At 39.8% G+C, this 21,625-nt stretch overlaps 2 protein-coding genes across 10 annotated transcripts in view; both read left to right on the forward strand.

The window, feature by feature from the left end:
* Positions 1–5,283, forward strand: part of wdfy3 (WD repeat and FYVE domain containing 3) — a 113,282-nt gene extending 107,999 nt beyond the window's left edge. For all 8 annotated transcript variants that reach the window (XM_039804502.1, XM_039804498.1, XM_039804501.1 and 5 more), the window contains 4 exons: positions 85–327; positions 550–661; positions 1,866–2,063; positions 4,126–5,283. In XM_039804502.1, coding sequence (XP_039660436.1) covers positions 85–327; positions 550–661; positions 1,866–2,063; positions 4,126–4,246 — 674 coding nt within the window. In that variant the 3' untranslated portion in view covers positions 4,247–5,283. The remainder of the gene's footprint in view (positions 1–84; positions 328–549; positions 662–1,865; positions 2,064–4,125) is intronic.
* A 6,735-nt stretch (positions 5,284–12,018) lies between these two features.
* The window catches only part of cds1 (CDP-diacylglycerol synthase (phosphatidate cytidylyltransferase) 1), a 35,571-nt gene continuing 25,964 nt past the window's right edge, over positions 12,019–21,625 (forward strand). For both annotated transcript variants that reach the window (XR_005639474.1, XM_039802687.1), the window contains exon 1: positions 12,019–12,386. Coding sequence is in view for 1 of the 2 variants with exons in the window: in XM_039802687.1 (XP_039658621.1) it covers positions 12,318–12,386 (69 nt within the window). In the remaining variant the exon portion in view is untranslated. The remainder of the gene's footprint in view (positions 12,387–21,625) is intronic.

Here is a 21,625-nt window from a genome sequence, read left to right on the forward strand (position 1 = left end):
TGAGGATATAGACTCCCCTTAACTAGGCGTGAATCTCCGTCCAGGCTACAATTCACATTCCTGACATGAAAAAATCCCTTTAAGGTCCTTCAGCCCGAACGGGAGCTTCGTGGTCGATGGACAGCAGCTCTGACGACTCTCACCGCTGGTCAGACACCCTTAGCATCGACGAGAAGGACGGCTTTGTGTTCGTCAACTACTCTGAGGGCCAAACTAGGGTCCCTCACCCTCACCCTCATCCTCACCCTCACCCGACTCATCCAGGCCAGGGCTCAGTGCCACAGCCCTCCACCATGGACGCACGGACGTATAACCAGCTCAGGGCCGGTGGGTGTCCAGTGATCCTTCAATTTTTTTTCTTCCTTTATTACAAGGTTAAAAATGAATATTCTGACCAGGTTTTACAGCTCCTAAGCCAGTTAGGAAAACGGGTTCATCAGGAGTTCTTCTCTAATTAAAGAAAAACAAATCCTAAAAAAAGTAAGATCCACTGATCTGAGGACACTGTGTTTGTCGCATTGTTTAAAGTGTTTATTTCTGTGTTCACAGGCTACAGATGGGAGCGCCAGCTTGTCTTCCGGAGCAAACTCACCATGCACACGGCATTTGATCGCAAGGACAACGCTCAACCAGCAGAGATCACGTCCCTCGCCATCTCCAAGTAAGAGAGCCGTGTGTCTGGCACCCAATTGAGAAAGATGAATTCTTTATTTTTGTTAAATATTCATTTGATAATCCATCTGGAGAGCTTCTTTTACACACATGATTTGCCTTTAGATAAATAGAAGATGTTTAGGGACATACTGTTGTTGCCATATTGCCCAAACTCTTACTATCTAGAATAAAATAGAATACACTTTATTGTCCCCGAGGGGAAATTTGGCTTGGGCATAGTACTACAATCTGTTGCTTCACAGCACAAACGTGTAAATCGATATAAAAACAACATAATATCGACAAAGCATCTTAGGACATGAAAGAAGGACACATGACTGTACAGACAATACAACATCTTAAAAAGTGACTGTAATAATTAAAGTGAAAAGTGCTGGTGTATTTATTGCACTTTGCTCTGTTGTGTTAAGAATTACTATTAAAGTTCAGCCGCTTGATAGAGTTTGGGATAAACGATCACTTAAAGTGCTCATATTATGCTTTTTTTGGGGGCTTTTTCCTTTTCCTTTATTGTGTTGTATATCTTTTTTTGTGCACGTTATAGGTTTACAAAGTGAAAAAGCCCAAAGTCCACCCCAAAGGGACTTAACCATCTCCAACAGAAAACACTGTTCACCAACTGCTCCAAACAGCTCTATTGTAGTCCAGCCTTTACTTCAGAGACGAACATGCGTCACTTTGTAACACACGTTATAATGCTCACCTAGCTGCTAGCGTGGCACGCCCTCATACTCTGCTTCTGACTGGCTAGTAGTCCTTACCTAGGTACTGAGCATGTGCGACTCCCAACAAAGCTGGAACAGAAGCGAGATGTCTCACTCTGTAGCTAAAACAGAGAGCTCAAAACACAGGGTGAAAAGAGGAGCTGCAGCAATGTGCACTACAACAAATATATGGTGTTTTTTGAAAATGAAACCATGTAAACCTGTTCTGATATAACCTCTAAATACAATTATGAACCTGGAAATGAGCATAATATGAGCACTTTAAGTCTGTTTGTTTAACATCTCAAACTGTAGAAACTAGCGAACACAAATCACATTTCAAATCCAGTCAAAACAAACATTTTAGACCCGGAAGATGTCCTTTCTAAATTACTCTCCTCCCTCTTTGTCTCACAAACCACCCCTGTTTCTCCCTTCCACCCTTTACCTCTCTCTACTTTCCCCCCCTCTTTTAACTCTCTACAGGGACCACAGTAAGATCCTGGTGGGCGATGGTCGCGGCCGAGTCTTCAGCTGGTCGGTGAGCGACCAGCCGGGCCGCTCGGCGGCCGACCACTGGGTGAAGGACGAGGTGGTTGACAGCTGCTCCGGCTGCACGGTGCGCTTCTCCCTCACCGAGCGACGCCACCACTGCAGGAACTGCGGGCAGCTCTTCTGCCAAAAGTAAGTACATTACAGCAACACGGCACACTTTCCAGCATGGCTTCTTCTACTTTTACCTTCTGCTTTTACTTACTGAGGATGTGCAGCTTAGGGATGCACCGAATCCAGGATTTGGCTTTGGATTAGGCCGAATATTGGGCTTTTTGACCGGGTTCAGTTTCTGCCGAACCGTTGAATTTTTTCCACCGAACCCTACGCTTGCACTACACTGGTTGACGTAATGACGCCGTCGTCGATTACTGGAAGGTGTTTACGTAGGTGCACCGTTCAATGCAGTAGGCTGTGAGAAAGTGAGAATGGAAACTCGTGAGCAGAAAAAGTGTAGTTTGGCAGTACTTTGAGTCAAAATGCTTTGAGTCATTTGCGTATGAAACATCCGAAAGAATACGAGTTGTGCACGAAGGAATCTGCAGACAGCAGCCAAAATGCAGCAACTTCAGGTACGGCAAAGGAAGTCGACGTTGTTTACGTCATTCATGTGTTCACTGTGTTAATGGACTGAGGATGGGAGTAGGATTCGGTATTTGGTTTCGGATTCGGCAGAATCTTAACCAGTGGATTCGGTATTCGGCCGAATCCCAAAAATCTGGATTCGGTGCATCCCTAGTGCAGCTACATGTTTCTGAAGTTTTTACTGTAGGTCATCGTCTCAGCAGAAAGTGGCAGAACTAAATGTATTTACAGGTCTTAGTGATTATCCTGTGATAATGTAGACTTAAGCATGAATGCGTATAATATATTCAGCATTTATTGACCCTTTATAACCCCTCACCATTTGCTAACATTTCTTCTTCTAATGTGTAGAATGAATATATGACATTAGGCAATTGTAAAATCAATTTGGGCTCTGGAAACTTGTGACATGCATATGTTATGCTTGTGTTTGTGTTATCCTTTGCTTATGGTTTATTTAGTATAAGTAAGAGATTAATCAATAATGATATTGCAGCCTTATACTCAACAACTTCTGTTGATATTGTTAGCTGTTTATGCTCATATAAACTGGCTTTGGAAAGAAGTCTGTTATGTAAATGAGAGATTAGATTTTTGGGATATTGAATACATTTTTCAAAAGTTTCTAAAACAGGCTTTTGCTTTGTCATTATGGGGTTATTGTGTGGAAAAAGTAAATTTATTATATTGTAGATTAATTTTATGTCACAGTAAAGTGTGCTAAAACTGAAGGGGTCACTGTTAGGGTTGGGTATCGTTTTTTTTTCGATTCCGGTGCTAAATCGATACTTTTAAAACGGTGCCGGTGCCTGAACCGGTACTTTTCAATAAAGTTAAAAAAAAAGAAGAAGAAAAAAAATAAGGGTAGTAAACAACAGTCAGTGACTTGTTTATTGCTAAGGCCATGGTCAAAATTAAAGATTTAATAATAATGTAATAACTATAACAATAACAATAACTTATTTCACCAGTATATTAATGTTGAACCCCAGATGGGAAAAGGGTATTTTACAATTACTGTGAATGCACCACGAGGCTACCTGTTTTAAGTGAATGCACCGTCTGTGTTGTTTAATTCCGACGACGGCAGCTACAAGTGAAAGCACCGTCTGTGTTGTTTAATTCCGACAACGGCAGCTGCAAGTGAACGCACCGTCTGTGTTGTTTAATTCCGACCATATAAACATACTGCATATCTATGAATTCCGACTGTTACATCCCGCTGTTGAAGTCCTCCACAGTGAAATACAGTCACACTTTACACTGTTTAACGTTAGCTGTCAACATTTTACCGGTGTTTAATCCAGCTGCTAGCTAAAGGTAGGCTAACGTTACATGCTGTCAGGTGTAGTGTAAAGTCAAGCACCGAAATGAGGCACCGAAACTTTCGTTCTTATTCGGTCTCGTTACTACCGTTTACGTCGGCACCGGTTCCCTATTGGCACCGAGTTTCGGTACCCAACCCTAGTCACTGTACATATTTGTATTTTTCTTCCATTTTTTTGATTCTCACCTTTTACTTCTCGGCATCCTTCTCCTGTGAGAACCTGAATTTCCCACCTACCACACTTTTTTTAAAATGTCCACCTCATCTCCCATTGTTCTGCAGGTGCAGTCGCTTCCAATCAGAGATCAAAAGGCTGAAGATCTCGTCACCGGTGCGAGTTTGTCAGAACTGTTACTACAACCTTCAACATGAGCGAAGCGCCGAGGACGGCTGCAGAAACTGAGCTCCACCTCCACCCGGAAGAAACCCCCATCCTGCTGCGGACTCGGAAAGTGAGGAGCATTTCATTCCTCCAACTGCCTTGTCGTTCCCTCAACGCCGCTCACGTATCCCAAAACGCTCTCCCTCCAACCCCCCCTTCTATCCTATATCTCGTACGTCCAGTAACCAACATGTACTGTAACACTGACAGCTTGTAACAGGAGGGAAAGTCGGCTGTCTCAGCAAACGAGGTGGGGAAAAAAACGATGAAAACAGATTGAAAGGAAATGGAAAAAAAACAAACAAAAAAAAACTCAATCACCACTTTTACCACCTGCACTCACCTGGAGGAAGAAAAAAGAAGAAAAAAAACCTTGATTCGGCACGCCTGAATCAATCACTCACCATTTTTGCTTTGAGACAGGGAAACAGGGAAAACTCCTTCCTCTTTCACCGTAAGACATAACAAACTTGTTAATATTGTAAATACTTATCATGGCCTTTTTAACTGTAAGAGGAACAGACAGAACAAAAGATAAGGTCAATGAGGAAAAAACAAAAACATATTGCCTGTAACATAGCGTTGTGACTAACCACTCCTGGCTTTAAAAAAAAAAAGAAAAGAAATTGATTGTGTGTAGTCTGCGTCACGAGTCACGGCGAGTCCAGAGGAAGGGATATGAATGTCAATAATTAATGTCTGTGGGTTGACTTTACTAGTGAGTCTAGTTATGCAAAATTACTTATTTTTAATTTCCTGATCATTTTTTGTAGTTGTTGTTTACAAAGTTTATTTTCTGCGTGTTGCCCACAGTGTCAAGCCATCACCATCATAGAGAGATTTTGTATCCCTTTTTTTTGCCAAATTGTTTTGATGTATAAATTATGATTTTTTTTTTTTTCTTTATAATCGGTCCTTTATATGAATTCCCATTTGGAGAATTGTTGTTGCTGCTGTCTAAAGACTGGACACATTATCATTTCAGATTTTACTTTGATTTTATTTTTAAACCATATCGCTCAGTTTATTTCAAGATCATCATGGGTTCATCATCTGTGAAAAAAGAGAAATTAGTTATGTAATATTGCTACACATTAACTTTCCCTCATGTCTTTTTCATGTAGCCTTATTTAGTTACTGTACAGCATGAAAGCGGCTTTTTGAATGCACACAAAAAAGGGATTTGTAGCGTATATTGTGGTTTTTATTTTCTTGTTGGTTTCTATTCAGATTTGTGGTTTGCAGTCCTTCACTCTGACCCTGTGGCATTATTACGGCTCATTAGAAAATGTGGCACTCAACACACTTTATCCTCAGTCCTCGCAAAAGATGTTAAACCGCAGGAGCAGCAGCCGAACACCTTGTAAAGAGTCTGTGCAGTAAAGAATGAAATTATTATAAGCATTGGAAAATATGTAAATAATCATTTGAATTCATTTAGTTTAGTTGTCCTGAGATCAGGTGGCTCAAGATGTATTTAGCTGATTGAAGGTTTTGAGAAGGTCAGAGGAATTACCTGTGACTATAAAAGCTAGGAAGTTTAATTTGTGCCAAAAATCAGATTTTTGTATATTCGTCAATGTTCACAGTTCCCACTTGTTAGGCTTTTGTTGAGTTTGCCTGGTTACTATCACTGCTGATGTGTCACTGTCCATTTTAGAGTCGTCCCATAAATTCATATAACAGACAAAAACAAAACATGGGCCACGAGAAGAAGAAAAAAACGAGGACAGAATTAAAGAAAATGACATGTCTAGTCGTCATTATTTAGTCAGAAAAACAGACGAATAACTTAAAGCAACACAAATCATGATGGACACACTGCAGGGATAATAACAATGACCAAGCAAATACACAACAATGGCTTTTTTGTTGCTACAAAAAGTTAGTTTTTTTTGTTTGTTGTTAAAAAATATATATTTTTTTTTTTTTTTTTTTTTATATTTTTTTTTTTTTTTTTAAAAAAAAATTTTTTTTTTAATAAAAAAGAGATATTTTAAAATTTAAAGATTAGATACGATAGGCTATTATGATTTAAATTATATAATTTTAAGTATTGCATACAGCTTTATAATTTTTTTCAACCATATTGACACATGAATAGCAGGGGGTTCATATGTTTACAACAGTTTAGCAATTTTACAAGTTCATAATTTATCCCCATTTCCTCTGCTGGATGGCTGCTGCTGCTGCTGGGTTTAATAGTTGAACATTAAAAAAGTGTTTTTGTTTTTATGTAAAGTCTGTACATGTTTTCTTCTGCCCTCCTCTCTCTTCATACATGTGTTAAAGTTTTTTTTTTCTGTGGGCAATAACTGCATTCAAGTGCTGCTTTCTTTTTTCCCCAGAGAGAACTGTTTTCTTTTTGTTTCTCACTCGTCTTCACAGAGTCTCAAACGTGTCAAAAAACGATCCGTTAATATTCGCCCCTACAGCTCCCGTGATGTTATAATAATAATATGCACTCTTGTTATTGATCATTCTGCATTTATGTACTGTAATTTAGTGTGCAATCATGCCATCTAGCTGAAAAGTCGGCTTCTATCAATCAAGAGTTCCTTTGCACCTTCACATGTACTAAAAGAAAAGTCAAAAGGAATCACAGGTTTTTATTGAATGCCGTTTTATGTTGTTATTTTAACAGAAAGGTGCATTTCACAGCGGATAAATGAACTGTACAAAGTATTTATGCAATTATAACTGGTTTTAGATTTTTTTTTATGATTATTTGGATTTCAGCAAGTTTTGTTACTTGTTGCATGTCTATTAACACAGCTGACTTTCTGTGTCAGTGCATTGTACATGTTTTAAGCATTATATTTTGTTGGTTTTATTCTTTATTTTTTTTTGATGGATACATTGTCTTATGAGTTGTCCCTAATGACCGACTGACAGGTTTGTATACAGAGCTGGAGATCATGTCCCCAACTCTGGGTGGACTTTTGTACTCTTTATGGAGAAAATTAAGGACTAATGAGAGAAGAAGAAGGAAAAAAAAGAGAAAATCTTGGATTATTTTGGTGGTCTTGTATTAGACTGCATTACTACAGTATCTGGCGTGCAATCTGTGATAGCTGAATGTTTCTTGTATATTTGTGTTCACTACATCCTACAAGAGAAAAAAACCCGTAGAGAAACCCCGTCCCCTTACAGAAACAAAATGTTACAATAATGCAATAGATCTGCTACTTATTCTTTTTAATTTCATTTCAATAAATAATTGCTGTTTACCACCAAAAACACAGTCAGTTCTTTTATTTTGAGTTTTGGGGCAAGTTGTCTTCATGATGTGTTATGTAATCTTTTGTAAATTGTGGGCACAAATTGTTAATGTGAGGGAAATAAAGGAATCTGCAAATTATAATGAATACAGTATAAAAAATATACATATACAGTGGCTGGGTTAGCTCAGTTGGTAGAGCAGGCGCACATACATGGAGGTGTATGCCTTGACGCAGAAGGTCCAGGGTTCGAGTCTGACCTGTGAAGAATTCCTGCATGTCTTCCCCCTCTCTCTCCCCTTTCACATTTAGCTGTTCTTTCCATTAAAGGCTGAAATGCCCCCAAAAAATCGTATCGTATATATACAGTACTGTGCAAAAGTCTTAGGCCGGTGTGGAATAAATGCTGTAAACTAAGAATGCTTTCAAAAACATAAATAATGATTGTTTATTTTTATCAATTTACAAAATGCAAAGTGAGCGACCAAAAACCCATCTAAAGCACATAAATATTTGGTGTTACTACCCTTTGCCTTCAAACCAGCATCAATTCCTATAGGTACACTTGCAAAAAGTCAGGGAACGTCGAGGATCGTAGACGCAGTGGTCGGCCAAGGAAACTTAGTGCAGCCGATGAAAAACGCATCAAGCTTATTTCCCTTCGAAATCGGAAGATGTCCAGCAGTGCCATCAGCTCAGAACTGGCAGAAACCAGTGGGACCCAGGTACACCCATCTACTGTCTGGAGAAGTCTGGCCAGAAGTGGTCTTCGTGGAAGAGTTGAAGTCAAAAAGCCATACCTCCGACACAGACACAAGGCCAAGCGACTCAACTATACACGAAAACATAGGCAGCAGGTGCTCTGGACTGATGAGTCAAAATTTGCAATATTTGGCTGTAGCAGAAGGCAGGTTGTTCGCCAAAGGGCTGTAGAGCGGTACGATAATGAGTGTCTGCAGGCAACAGTGAAGCATGGTGGAGGTTCCTTGCAAGTTTGGGGCTGCATTTCTGCAAATGGAGTTGGAGATTTGGTCAGGATTAATGGTGTCCTCAATACAGGCAGATACTTATCCATCAAAAAAAAAAAAAAAAAAAAAAAAAAACAAAAAAAAAAAAAAAAAAAAAAATAAAATACACGCAAACTTTCCTAAAGCCAAATGGCATGTTATCTGTACGCATTTTGAGCTATCCACGTGTATGTCAACGCTGTATACAGCGGATGTAAACATACACACATGGAGATGCCACGTGGCGGCGGCGTCGAGTTCCTTCAAAAACTTTGTGCAAGTGTACCTAGAAGAATTGATGCTGTCTTGAAGGCAAAGGGTGGTCACACCAAATATTGATTTGATTTAGATTTCTCTTCTGTTCATTCACTGCGTTTTGTTAATTGATGAAAATAAACTCCATTTTTGAAAGGATTCTTAGTTTACAGCATTTTTTCATACCTGCCTAAAACTTTTGCACAGTACTGTATATATATTACAAGCTAGTTTGAATGATGGATATATCAACTTACAAATTAGTACAAATTTAACTCATTTATTTAACAAAATTAAAGTGTATATAAAACATTTTTTGAATGAAATGTATTGACCAAGGTTCATGTGATGAATCTGAAGTAACCCCATACTGTTATTTTAATGTCTGTTAGAATTATCAATCCTGAGAAACAGCAAAATCTGCTTTTGTTTGAAGAAATCCAAAAGGGAAATAAAAAACAATTTAAAAACAGGAAAAAGTGCACAGATAAAACATGAAAGTTGGTGATGTGTTTTATAGTAAAGTATGGAAGCCCATTTCTGCCAATGTGATGAGAAAAAAAGATCTTGTAAGTGATAATGAGATACTGTACAATCTCAAAATAATGAGATAGTGTCTCAAAATAATGATAGACACATTAATTGAAATAGTATACTTTGAGATACTAACTCATTTTGATAGTTTGTCATTATTTTTTAGAAACATAATCATTTTGAGAAAGTTTCATATTATTGTGAGAAACCAAGTTATTATTTTGAGATATTAAGTCAATATTTTAAGAAACTATTATTTTTAGATGCTAAACTTACTCATTATTTTCAGAACATTTCTCTGACTTACAGGATTTTTTTTTCATCACATTGGCGGAAATGGGCTTCCACATCCCTTTCAATATTTGATATTTAAAGGGGTCTAAGTTAGGGCACCGATTATTACTGGTAGTTGCCTACCGCAGCATGAAGCAAGTCGGTCAACCAAGTATAGATTGACTGGAGATAGAGAGAGAGAGAGAGAGAGAGAGAGGGCTGTCTCCACAGCAGCAGCGCCAGCAGACCTGTGTAAAGTTGAGAAACACAAACTAAGACCGGAAAATGTGTGGCTTGTACTTCAAAATAAACCTCCCCCTAAAATAAGCAATATACCCTACACTCAATGGGAAACATTGGAATTACTTAATAGAATATAGGACGGACAGGTAAATAATTGTATCACGGGCCATATAAATTATAAATATTACTTTTGTTGACACTTTCTACTTTCACTCCATAGCATTTCAGAGGGAGATAATAATTTGGACTCCACAAATGTATGGCTCTATGAAAAACACATTTTACAATAATAAAAGATAAAACACAATCTGATAGTGATGTGGGAGAAAACATGTTCTTATTGGAAGAGATTTTAAAGACAAATATTTCAGAAGGGCTATTGTTTTACTTGAAATGTATTTTTTATATTTTTGGTAATTTACTACTTTGACATAAGTGAAGGATTCTGCTACTACGTTTACTCAGAATCAGAATCAGCTTTATTGGCCAGGTTTGCGTAAACAAACAAGGAATTTGACTCTGGTCAATCTTTGCTCTCAAAGTACAATACTCACTGAACATGTAAAGAATAAAAACAGAAATGACAGTAAGAAATATACGATAGAATTTACAATTTTATAAAAAATATACAAAAGAGAGGGAAGGAATAGTGCAATATCTGATCACGTGAATACAAACCTTCACCTTCACAAAATCTGAAAGCTCCTGTTTAGTGAAAGTTCTGACAATATTTGGATTTTTCTTTCCAGTGGTTGAGTTTATGGTAGGATCACAGGCGGACCTTTAAAATTGTTTCATATAATGAAAAAAAAAAATCTTTCACTTTTATTCAAGAAATGATGTATTTGTGAGAGAACCTTGATTACTTGAATAAACCAGCACTGTTGTGTAAGAAGAATGCTGCATTACAAGTCCTGAATACAAAAGTTTACTTAAGGAAAAGAAGAAGAAATATTATCAACAAATTTAACAAGTAAGCCTAAACAGGACATTCTACATAAAAAGTACTTTTAATTTGAGTAATTTAAGTATATTTTGATGCTTCATACGTTTACTCAAGTAAGTTTTTGAATGCAGGACTTTATTGCAGTTGCATTTTGTTGCAGCTGTAACAGAGTATTTCTACACTGTGGTATTATGCTGCGTTCCAGGCAACCTGTAACTCGTGTTTTCACAACCTTCTACCTGTGAAAGTGCCCTGGAATGGCAGTCAAACCCATAACTTACTACTTGTGAACTCGTACCAGATCATTGTACTCCCAGCAGGGGCGTAGCACAAAATTCTGGGCCCCTCCCTGCATCTACAGCTATTCATTCTAGCATCTTTTTGGACCCTCCTCACATGAGGGCCCTGGGTACTCAGTCCCCTTTTTCCTGCCAGTCCGGCGCCCCTGACTCCCAGTTACAGTTTCAACGTCACACACACACATAAACAACAATGTCGACCCCTGTTGATGCTGTACAGACGCCAGTGATTAACAGTGAGAAATAGAAATAAATAGACATAAATAGGCAACGTAAAGTAATTCTGCACATTGTAATCAAAACAATACACATACGATTGTGTACTACTACAGGTTATGTTTATTAAATGAAGCCCAAAATATGTCGCCGACTAGAAATCGCTAGTATCAGCTAGCGCTAGCTAACGTCAATGGTAGGTAGCCGCTAGCTAATGCTAACGCTAACTAGAAGGGTGTGTCATGACTTTGCCTGCACGCTACCAAGTCGTGAGTTGTGACTTGAAGTTGTAACTTACGGGATAAAAATTGTGTCTGGAACGCAGCATTAGGCTACTACTTTTTCCCCCAACATTTGTATTGACTTTTAACATATCATAAATATACAGTATATCATAATGAATGTATCTTTTCTTTTTCCCAAGTTGTGGTTTTTTATTCTATTATTCTCTTTCAAAGTCCACTTGGGTTACTGTCGTTGTCAAAGATTATAGGTATTACTACTTTAACTTTAGTAAATGGTCTGAGTACTTTTTCCACCAATGGATGTAGCTATAGTGGTATAAGGTATAGGCCTATAAAATAGAAACAATCATGTAGCTACAAGTAACCTCAAAATTGTAGTTAAAGTACAGCCCCTGAGTAAATGAATCGAAGTTAGTTACGTTCAACCACTGGCGCAGAGTCAGCATCGATTGAAGAAGAATAACAATAAATGGAAGCAGCTTATTCCTCAGCAAAGCATTTACTTCGAAAGTAACTACCGGAAGCTGCGTGCCCTTACTTTGAAAAGCTTGACTCTAGGAGGAGGGGAGCAGGGATTGGGACTGCGGTGATAAACAAACACACGCAGTGCTGTCGTTAGTGTTTTGTCGAGCTCTGTTGCTACACTTTGGCAGCACCGGCTGACTTTCAGGAGAGCTGACCTTCTTCACGGACCAAGCATTAAAGTCAAGCCCGGGTTAAAAAAAAAAAATCCAGGACTTTATCTAATAAAACCCCAGGATTGGTGTCCCCTTCTTCCTCCCTCCCTCCCTCCTCCCCCTCGGTGTCGGCTTATGTGACACATTAACGTCCCGGGCAGCGAAACGAGCGAAACATGACGGAGCTGAGAAAGCGAGGCGGAGGCGGAGGAGACCCTGACAGCACCGAGAATATCAGCGATAAGGTAAACTGAACCGTTACGAGTAAAAACACGACGGTTTCCCCCTCCTGGAGACATCGACCTCAAAATAAGTTAGTCAGGTTTGTCAGACGTTGGCCAACCAGTCAAGCTAGCTAGCTGGGTTGTCAGGTTAGCAGGGGAGCTAATTAAGCTAGTTAGTTAGCTGCTGGCTCCTGCCGACGGGGTAAATCCTGCCACAACATGATCAATCACAGAAACGGCTCCGTATTAAGAAATAACAACTTCTGTTTGGTGCGTGGTTCACGTCCTCATGGCTGCTGGGAATGTCACAATATTTTCACACTGTTATCATGGGATAGACTAAGTAATGTCATGCTCCTGCTGGTTCAGTCAGAGTGTTGTTATAATAACGTGAAAGTATAATAAAGTTATAAGTCGGCTGAATATATTAGCTTCAAAGTTTGATTTTGTGTAGTTGAATTGCAGCATTAGAGCAGGTGCAAGGCTTGAAAGGCCTCTCGGCTTGTTGTGTGAGAGATAAAGGGGACATGTGGGGTCCAGTGCTAAACAAAAAAAAATGATTTAAAACCATTAAATAACATTATTTTTCAGAATCAGAATTGGAAAGTTATTTATAGCCAATTAAGTAACTTAACACTCAGGCTACACTGATTTTTTTATTTTTTCTTGGTGGATGGTGCATACATAAACATGTTAAAAGGGAATAAACCATAAACGTTAAGGAAACCATAACACAATGGCGTCTCTAGCTATTTATTTGACTATCTGCACAGAAGCTGCATTGACTGAAATGGCAGTCATGCTTTTCCATACAGTAAGTGAGTCAATAACACATCCGGATTTAAAGTAAATGTGTCTGTATTAAAATTAGGTTGATGATTGAATTGATTAAACTTTTATCAATATTTCAAAAGTCTAAAGCAGTGCAACTTTCACTTTGTTTTCAAGTAGTGATTACAGTGCAATTCCTTAATTAAGCATCAATAACAATGACACATCCCCTCTCTACTCGAGGCCCGCTTACTCGCTGGTTCTGGAGCTCAATCAAGAAAAAATGTCAATTTTATTTACTTTGCCTCAGATGACTTTACAATCTCTACAACATAGGACTCCCTCTAGCCATACACGCCCCACAAGGAGAAGGGATCCCTCTTTTAGGATTGGACATGGAACTGTACATGTATAACTTTCCATTAATTGGAGCATTTTTAGGATTTTTCATCCATGTTGGCTCAAAAGTTTAGCTTGGCAGTTCGTTCTTAAACTTGGATATATTTAATTTTGGTGGTTGAATAATCATCCGTCGTCATAATTATTTCAATTACCAAACAAAAATGACAGCTGTCTCCAGCTTCAACCGTGATGCTTTTCTGTTTTGTCATTGTTAATTGAATATCTTTGGGTTAATCTTAGTCTTCCCCTCAGTGGGACTGTTTCAAAGGTTAAACAGAGTCAACCCCACCTCCACTCATGCGTTCTACCACCAGCCCCTGTGTAATGCATGCAGGGGGCGTTGAGTAATCCAACCCGGCCCACTGAATAACTCGCCTCGCAGAGAAAAGAGCTATCTCACCGGTATCACTGATACTCTGAATAATGTCTCTGAAACTGTGCCAAGGAGTTTAACATGGGATGTATATCTGCTTTACACAATGTCCCCTATTTGCGAAGTGTGCTGTCACAGTAACCAATTTCCATATTACCTTGATGCCTGAAAGTTTGAGTTTTTTTCGCTGGATAGGCCTGGCAAACTTCTCTCCAGAAAATGTATAGGTTTTTTTTTTTTTCGTCCAAAACCCAAAGATACTTAGTTTACTGGTATAGAAGATGAAGAAAACTAGTAAATATCCACTTTTTAGAGATTGGAACCAGTGAATATTGGGCATTTTTGCATGAAAACGACCTAAATGACACCTCAGAAGAGATAGGTCTCTAAAGCCATTCCTACTCCCTATTGCACGTTCTGTCAACCTGCACATGGTCTGGGAGTGTGAACAGGTGCATGAGTTTTTGAATAAAACAACATCAATAATATCTGATGTGATAGGATGTTGAATTCCTACTGACCCGATTGTTTTGTTACTTAATGACGACTCTAAATTACATCTGCTTGGGAGACAAAAGAAAGTTTGGTTAGCTGGCTCAACCCGCGACCAAGAAAATGATAGCTCAACGCTGGCTCCCCCCCCCCACTCACTTTGTATAAAACAGTGGTTGGCATATTTTCTAGACATAGTTATGCTTGAGCTCGCTACAGCAAGGTTTAACAAAGCTAAATCATCAACTAAATCATCGTCAAACATTAAGATTGTGAAATCCCCTGTTTATGTAAATCCTGTTCATTATAAGATATGTTAATTGCATCATGGTAGTCCTTCTTGTGTAATACAAACAGCCAGGTTCTGACTGACTGTTTTGAGTTCCCACTAGAGGGGCACTCGTACTAAAACAGATTGACTTTGTGGAACTGAAGCACATCTATGCCTATATGTATTTGTTCCTGGTCACTGTCGCCTGGCTGTGTGTGACTTACGGTTTGGTCATTCAGGCACAGTGCCACACTTGACGTCTCATTAGTGTCCCAACTTGTTTTTCCTCACCTCCTTCAAAGTCCTTTTTTGGCCCTCAGCTGTCCCAAGGAAGTCCTCTGTCCCAATACATGCAACGTGAGAAGCATGATGAGACAAATTAGTGCAGGGCGAACCCTGTTAGCCAACCTTTGTTTACATCTACAGAAGAGTTAGCCTTCTTTTTAAGTTTGTTGTGTAAATTATCATACTGATTTTAAGTTTCAGTTATTAGAAGTGGGAAAAACAACCAACAACGTAGGCTAATAGATTCTTCTGCAAGATTTGATCATTGTCAACTGTAGTATTGCGATAATATTGTTTGTTATACTGAGGCATTCAAAATAACCGTTCGAGTTCCAGTTATAGGCTATTTGACACTTAAATGATGGTGCATGTATTCATGGTGTTGTGTTAATCTTTAAAAAGGCACAAGTGTCTCAAATCTTTGGTATACGCTGTTTCACCTCAATTGTCCATCAAATCTGTTAATGTCTTCATGAGGCAGTCAATGAATACTGTTTATGATTAAATCACACATTATTTTTCTTTTGCTATTTCAGTGTTACATTTTCCACTTCTGTCACACAGATATTATGATGTGTCATGGATGTTTGTTGCCAGACATCGGCCGATATCGATATTACCCTCCCTTGACGTTGGTTATTTAACAATCTTATTACATTTTACAGTTGACAAATAAATGTGTAAATGCTCTCTGTTTGAGCACACACATTGGCTGTTTGGGGCGAATAAACACAAACATTCCTGCGGTTACAACCAGCAAATGACGCTGGGTGAAAATGTGCTTAAACACTCTACTGTTTCTCTCTGCTGTCCTCTTAATGAACTTCTTATCAACACAAACAACACTCTCAAATGAATCTCCACACAACTCAACATAAATGGAATGTCTTAATGAGAGATGACTGTTTTCTGTGTGAGGTCATTTTTATCCTCTGTAGTTTTTTTTTTTTTTATTAGGTTGGCAAATTGCCACTCAGCCGCAAGATCAATGCTGCTCATGTTTATGGCTAAGAAGTGTGAGTTTGCAGACGTTTGTCCTCTAGTAAGCGGCCATATGCAGGTCTACCTCTCTTGAAAGCATCGAGCTAGTGAAGTGAAAGCAGTTGATGAAATGATACAGGATAGGATACACCAGCTACATACACTATACTACTACTAGCTATAACCCCTACTGTCCTGGAGTATTTACTCTTTTGTTATGGTTGTTTTGGCAGGTGAGAGAAGAATACCATTCAAATTGCATGAATGCTTCAAAATGTGAGGCTTCTATGAGAAATGCAGTGTTGTCCATTAGAAGTGAAAATACTGTACTAGCGTTGTCATTTGAGGAAAGGACCACGGAAAGATAGCCTGGTTGACACCAGACCCTTCTCAGTTGTAACTGAGAGTAGGTCTGGGGAATGTTCATTCACAGCTCATTTCCAAAGGGGCTTCACCAACGGACGCCGCTCAAATGCCTCTGGGCGCAATTGGATAGACGTTCAACCAATCAGACCAACGATCCGGGTGATGTAGCAGCGACAGTGGCATCAACGGGTTGCTGCGCTTCGGTCTCCGTCATGTTGAATGTAAACAAAAAGCTGATTGCCGTCGCTGTGCTATCGTCATCGTGTAAAGCCCGCCTCAACGGTTGTGATTGGTGCCTCGATTTGGAAAAATTGGAAATGGGCTAGAATGGGTTCTCGGCCAGATTGACTTGCAGAGCAAATCTCAAATTTGCCGGAAGTTCGTCAGTGTTTTCCCAGGCTAATGGAAAGAGAGTTTATGGGTAAAAGAGACTGGCACTTGACGATGACTAACAGCCAGTAGTTCCTCCGGTTTAAAGCCTAGTACAGGTTAATTAATAAAGGGCAAAGCTATCCGGTTCAGCCAGGGTTATAGACTGGAGTCTGGCTTGTTTTGAGTTCCAGCCGCCAAAATCCCTGACCTGGCAGGATGACGAGTTTTTCTTCCGGTTTTGCTGCAGTGGCACAAAATATCATCAAAACGCCCACTTACTTGCTCTAAATCCTTACAATATGGGCTCAATCTCTTACACAAAAAAGTACTAGTAAGCTGGCAGGGAAAACAATGACACCATTTCATGTCCGATCCGACTGATTCAGACATTTGCGTTCTCGCATACAGCTCGGACGGGTAATGTCAAGATAGTTTCATGTTTGCAGTGCTCACAGTGCATGTGTGAAAGCGGCTATAGTGTGACCGGATCGCACGCCGATCATCTTGCTAACCTTGCTAATGGCGTACAGCTAAAAGTTTCAATGCCGAAATCCCGTTTATGAACTATAGCCTACCGTATACAGTGTATTCTGCGTGTGTCCGTGTGCACCACACCATGACTTCGGTATGAATACACAAACTGTTGCAGCCCTAAAAGAGCTCAACAGTGACCACTTCTTTAACAGCTGTGGTTCCTGAAGTGTTTTTCCCCGTTTTTCCCATTTCTTTAAATGCTTATATTCAAGAGTTTTAAGCCTGGAACCAAGCCAACCAGCTACGAGATGAATTGTGACCATAAAACATTTGATTCGGCTCCAAATACTATTTTGAAAACGGCAAAAAAGGCAAAGTGACAAGACCGCGTACAGAACTATCATATACTGTACTTTAATGGTAGAAGCTCGCTCTAGCCGTTCGCGGGTACGGTAAACATTTCCATGGTAACAGCGAGTTGGACCAATCAGACCAATGCTCTTACGCTTAGGATTATGGCATTGTTAGGATGAGAAACCTTTTGTTTTACAACCTCGTAGCTCGTGGTCAGTAGAGCTGGGCAATATATCGATTATATCGATATCGTGATATGAGACTAGATATCGTCTTAGATTTTGGATATCGTAATATGGCATAAGTGTCTTTTCCTGGTTTTAAAGGCTGCATTACAGTAAAGTGATGTCATTTTCTGAACTTACCAGACTGTTATAACTGTTCTATTATTTGCCTTTACCCACTTAGTCATTACATCCACATTACTGATGATTATTTATCAAAAATCTCATTGTGTAAATATTTTGTGAAAGCACCAATAGTCAACACTACAATATCGTTGCGATATCGAGGTATTTGATTTTCTCCATGTCGCCTAGCCCTAGTGGTCAGTCTACCTTGGGTGGTTTAGACATTATGGCGTATAATCAAAATGCTTATGGAGAAAATCAATGGGATTCTTACTTCCGGAACCACACTGTTGAGCTCTATATATGTATATTTATTCACACTCTCTCTGTGTGTTGTCTTCAAGGCCAATATTTACTTTAATGAATTAGTCAGACACACACACACACACACACACACACACACACACACACACACACACACACACACACACACACACACACACACACACACACACACCCAGCAGTGTGTGTTTGATCCACGTATTGCCCCGATGCTCTTATCACGGCTGCTCTCCCTTCATGGTCCTGCATACTGTTGCCGGGACAGTTGGTGGACGCTCAAGACTCCACGTGACCGTTGACCTTGGCTCGCTGGCTGCTGGTCGCCTGGCCGTCCGCGAAGCCTCCATCGGCAGCAGTGGTGGTGGCAGCAGGCCGTTTAACGCTCGGTTAGTCACAGCTTCATCCTGCACTGCCCTAGTTAGAAATGTCTTTGGACAGCAGAGGAGTCTTATCTGCTCTGCGTTGTGGCTCTGCATTCAGATAACCTCGTTCATTTGGAGTTTTTTAACCTCAAGCTTTGTGAAGTAAATATAAAAGACAGCATAGAGTATTAGGGTTTTATTAGTTGTGTTGCAACATGGTATCCTTTTGCAGTCTCTTGACAAATATTGGATGGGTTGTCATGACATTTTATACAGTACTTCATGTTCACCAGATAAATCCAAATCCTCTATAACTTGCTTGATCCCCTGACTTTAAATGTATTGCCACCAAGAGGTCAAAATGTATATCTCTAAAACTAAAGTGGGAAAGCCTTTAGTTTCAATATTGATTTCTATAATGAGCATCACTCTCTTACAGGGCCATCTCTGCAGCCATAGACGCATTGTGTTGTGTGTCTTCTGTAAAATGGCCCTTTTTGCTTTGTGATGCAGTTGGAAAAAGGCAGAGCTGTTGTAAGCTTAAAAATTAGCTTCTAGCATCAGTGCTGATTAGCTTAATTCCTTGCTGCTGGAGTGAGCAAATGTAGGCTGAAGCTTTCTCAGTGATCCTGTCCCCTGTGACCAGAGCCAGCTGCTGTCTGCTGGTCTGGACCTTCCAGGTGCGTAGGTTTATTGGTTGTGCTGCGGTAAGAATGTCACTTTGCAGCCTCTCACTACTATTGACCTTTCCAGGCTAAATTATAGGCGTCTCAATTAAGATGGTGAAAAGGACTGGGGTTCACTGTTCCTTTGCACCTTATTGGTCACTTTTCATCAAGTTAAATGCCCATAGATTCATTGGATGGTGGCTGGTTGCAGCTAGCCTGACGTCGTCATACTCAGATTCTAGTCAGAATATGAACTTCCCGACCTCAAATGTTGTGGGCGGGGATAAGTTCGGCATCCAGGCTAGGTTGCAGCACCAGTACCTGCACCACTTCAGGTTCATTTCTAAATGTAGCCGAGTTTTTTTGTGGCTGGGGGACATTTTCAACTGTACCACTACCACCTGCTTGTGAGATCCTGTTTTATTCTAAAAGTTATACTTTACTGGTATATTTAGTGAAATTCTGGTTGTTTTAGTCACCATGTTGTTGTTAAACAATTTACCAAAGCCCAAGCTAATGTCTTTACACAATTCTTTTTGTGTTTGTTCAGCAATACAAAACTAAAATTGTTCATTTTACTATCAAAAGATTTTTGCAATAAAAAATAAGCCACTTTTTTGTGTGTGGTATTTTAGCTTAAAAAAAATAGATGGCAGTTGTTTCTACATACAAGCCCAGTTTTTCAGATTTAACTGTTCAGACTAGGATTGCACGTCATGAGGAAAAAGTATGCAACAACGTTGAATATCTCTCTAACGATATTACTTGCGATAAATAAACACCTTAACGTGTATTCAGTTCTGCCTTTTTGCTGCTTTCAGAATACTGCAAAATGCAACACATGATGCGTGATGCAACATTCTTTACTGAACATATTGGACATTGCACTCAACACAAAATGCACAATTTTAGTTCAGTTTTAAACGTTTTCTGCTGATACTGTCTTTCAACTAACTCCAAAACAATCCCAGTGCAGTATTGCAGTCTTTCCCGATGTGTTTATCGTACAAATTGTGATAGCGATTAAAACATAATATTATGCAGCCCTAGTTCAGAACACAAACAACCCTGCAAGAGGCTGCGTTGCCTGGTTATATGACTGGTTATATGAACACAGCCTCAGTGTAGACGTGGCTTGAGCTGCTCGTCACCTGTCCTCTTATCAGACCCCGTCCTCCCTCTTCCTCCCACCTCTCTGCAGAGAAGACATTAATAACCAGGAGGAGGAGGACGACAAAGACGATAGTGGAAGTGAGCTGAGCTTCAAGGACAGTCATACTCACAGAGAGTAGAAAAATATGAACAGTGAAAGTGACATTTTGGATGCACCACCTGCTGTGGCTTCCTACATGTTTAATTCCATGCTCTCTCAGCAGATTTTTCTCTTTGTATTTACTGTTTATGATTACAGGTACTCACAGGACTCGTTCGTTCTCGTTAGATTGTTATCACACAGGTTTGCAAGATTGTTTAAAATGTTTGACTGAGGAATTTAGCATACTTTTCTTAATAAACAAAAGATTAAAATTGTTTGGCAGTTTAACACGCTTGAGTACATCCTCCTAGATTAGGCCGTAATACTGTGGCGCTCTGCATGTCCCACATTTGTGCGTACGAAGTAATGTGCTGACTGGGCCTGTTTCATATTCCAGACCCACTGTACCTGCTAAAAATAGGCGATAGACTCGTTTTCCATTGCCAGTAGATGAGTATGCCATTCTGTTCTTTTTCTGGTGTGTCACATTTGACATCACAAACGCGCCGGAAAACAGGGTCTCTCATTGGCAGACCTATCTCCACAGTGCTGTGGAGTAAGGTCTGGCTATACCACACATACATTCTAGGATTGGAGAAAAAAACGCTCTGGTTTGTTTGCATTCCTTGAAACCAACCACAATTGTCTTGGGCGGTGCTAAGCTGCGGACCCAGCGACAGTGGCCTCTGCAAAATAGTCTCAGGAAGGAACTTGTTTTGGTGGAACATTTGCACCAAAAGAAAACGGCACATACGGGGCGACCTCTAGCTCACCCAGTAGAGTGTGCGCCCCATGTAGGCTGAGTCCTTTGCAGCGGCCCGGGTTCGAATCTGACCCGCAGCCCTTTGCTGCGTGTCATCCCCCATCTCTCTCTCTCCCACCTTTCCTGTCTATCCACTGTCACTCTGAAATAAAGGGGAAAATCCCCCCCCCCCCCAAAAAAAGAAAAAAAGAAAACGCCACCTACAATAATAAATGACGTGAGCTATTTAAATTGGCTGGATACATGGTTAAATGTAATTTGCTCACACCAGTCCATATCACCATGTGTTCGTCCATAGCAATACCCATCAATCGGTCCCAAAATGTCCCAGTTAGATAGTAAAAGCCATAAACCTATTCTCTGTAAATCTGTATAATCATTCTCTGAAAGAATCAAGCAGGCCTGCTGCGAGCCACGCACTGGATGTCGGGCAATTATC

This window comes from Perca fluviatilis, chromosome 6 (genome assembly GCF_010015445.1).
Source record: "Perca fluviatilis chromosome 6, GENO_Pfluv_1.0, whole genome shotgun sequence".
In the NCBI taxonomy this organism is placed as follows: domain Eukaryota; kingdom Metazoa; phylum Chordata; class Actinopteri; order Perciformes; family Percidae; genus Perca; species Perca fluviatilis.